Source organism: Silene latifolia, chromosome Y, assembly GCF_048544455.1.
Source record: "Silene latifolia isolate original U9 population chromosome Y, ASM4854445v1, whole genome shotgun sequence".
NCBI classification, from domain to species: domain Eukaryota; kingdom Viridiplantae; phylum Streptophyta; class Magnoliopsida; order Caryophyllales; family Caryophyllaceae; genus Silene; species Silene latifolia.
In genome coordinates this window covers 303,284,810-303,285,576 of record NC_133538.1, presented here as the reverse complement: position 1 = coordinate 303,285,576, position 767 = coordinate 303,284,810, and the positions used below count along the sequence as shown (strand labels likewise).

The following is a 767-nucleotide window of genomic DNA, read 5'->3' as shown; positions in this document are numbered from 1 at the left end:
ATGCAAGCAGCTGAAGATCGGCAAAAGAGTTATGTGGATTTGCATCGCAGGGACATCGAGTTTGAGGTGGGTGACAAGGTCCTCTTGAAAGTGTCGCCTATGCGTGGTGTTATGAGGTTTTGCAAGAGAGGGAAGTTGAGTCATTAATTCATAGGTCCATATGATATTTTGGATCGGGTAGGTAAAGTAGCTTATCGACTAGCCTTGCCACCATCTCTTGATCGAGTGCATAATGTTTTTCATGTGGCAGGACTTCGAAAGTATGTGAGTGATCTATATCATGTGCTTGAGGTGGAGAATATCGAGCTGGATGAAGCTCTCACTTATGCGGAGGTGCCAAAGGAGATATTGAATCGCAAGGTGCGCAAGATAAGGGATGGTGAAATCGTCTTGCTTAAGGTGCTATGGTCTAATCACAATGTGGAAGAAGCCACTTGGTAACCGGAAGAAGCAATGAGGGAGCGCTACCCACATCTTTTTGAGCAGGTATGTTTGGTTATGGGGTCATAACCTTTGTCTTTTAAGGGGGGGTAGGAGATGATCGCATGTGTTTTGGGTAGTTTTGAGATCGGTATGGAAGTGTTGGGTAGTATTAAGGTAGGTATGGTTGTGTTTTGGGTTATGTGATCATAGTTGGTTTTGGTTGGGAACTTGATTAGTGTCTTTTGAGCTGGGTGTTCTTTTCGAGTTGCATGGTTAATAGGTTGGGTTTGGCGTGTTTGTATCAGGTATAGTGTGACTTTGGGGATGATGTTCATTTTTAAGGA

General features: G+C 43.8%; 1 protein-coding gene across 1 annotated transcript; it reads left to right on the top strand.

The window, feature by feature from the left end:
• LOC141631061 (uncharacterized) lies at positions 1-441 on the top strand. Its single transcript, XM_074443782.1, has 2 exons — positions 1-139; positions 251-441. Exons 1-2 carry the CDS (start codon positions 1-3, stop codon positions 439-441), a joined length of 330 nt encoding a protein of 109 aa, XP_074299883.1.
• The last annotated feature ends 326 nt before the right edge of the window (positions 442-767 follow it).

Excerpts from the sequence above, each read along its gene's own strand:
- LOC141631061 (XM_074443782.1), top strand. The coding sequence starts at position 1 with ATGCAAGCAGCTGAAGATCGGCAAAAGAGTTATGTGGATTTGCATCGC. Across the intron at positions 140-250 it reads TTGCAAGAGAGGGAAGTTGA|GACTTCGAAAGTATGTGAGT; the intron begins GTCATTAATTCA and ends TTCATGTGGCAG.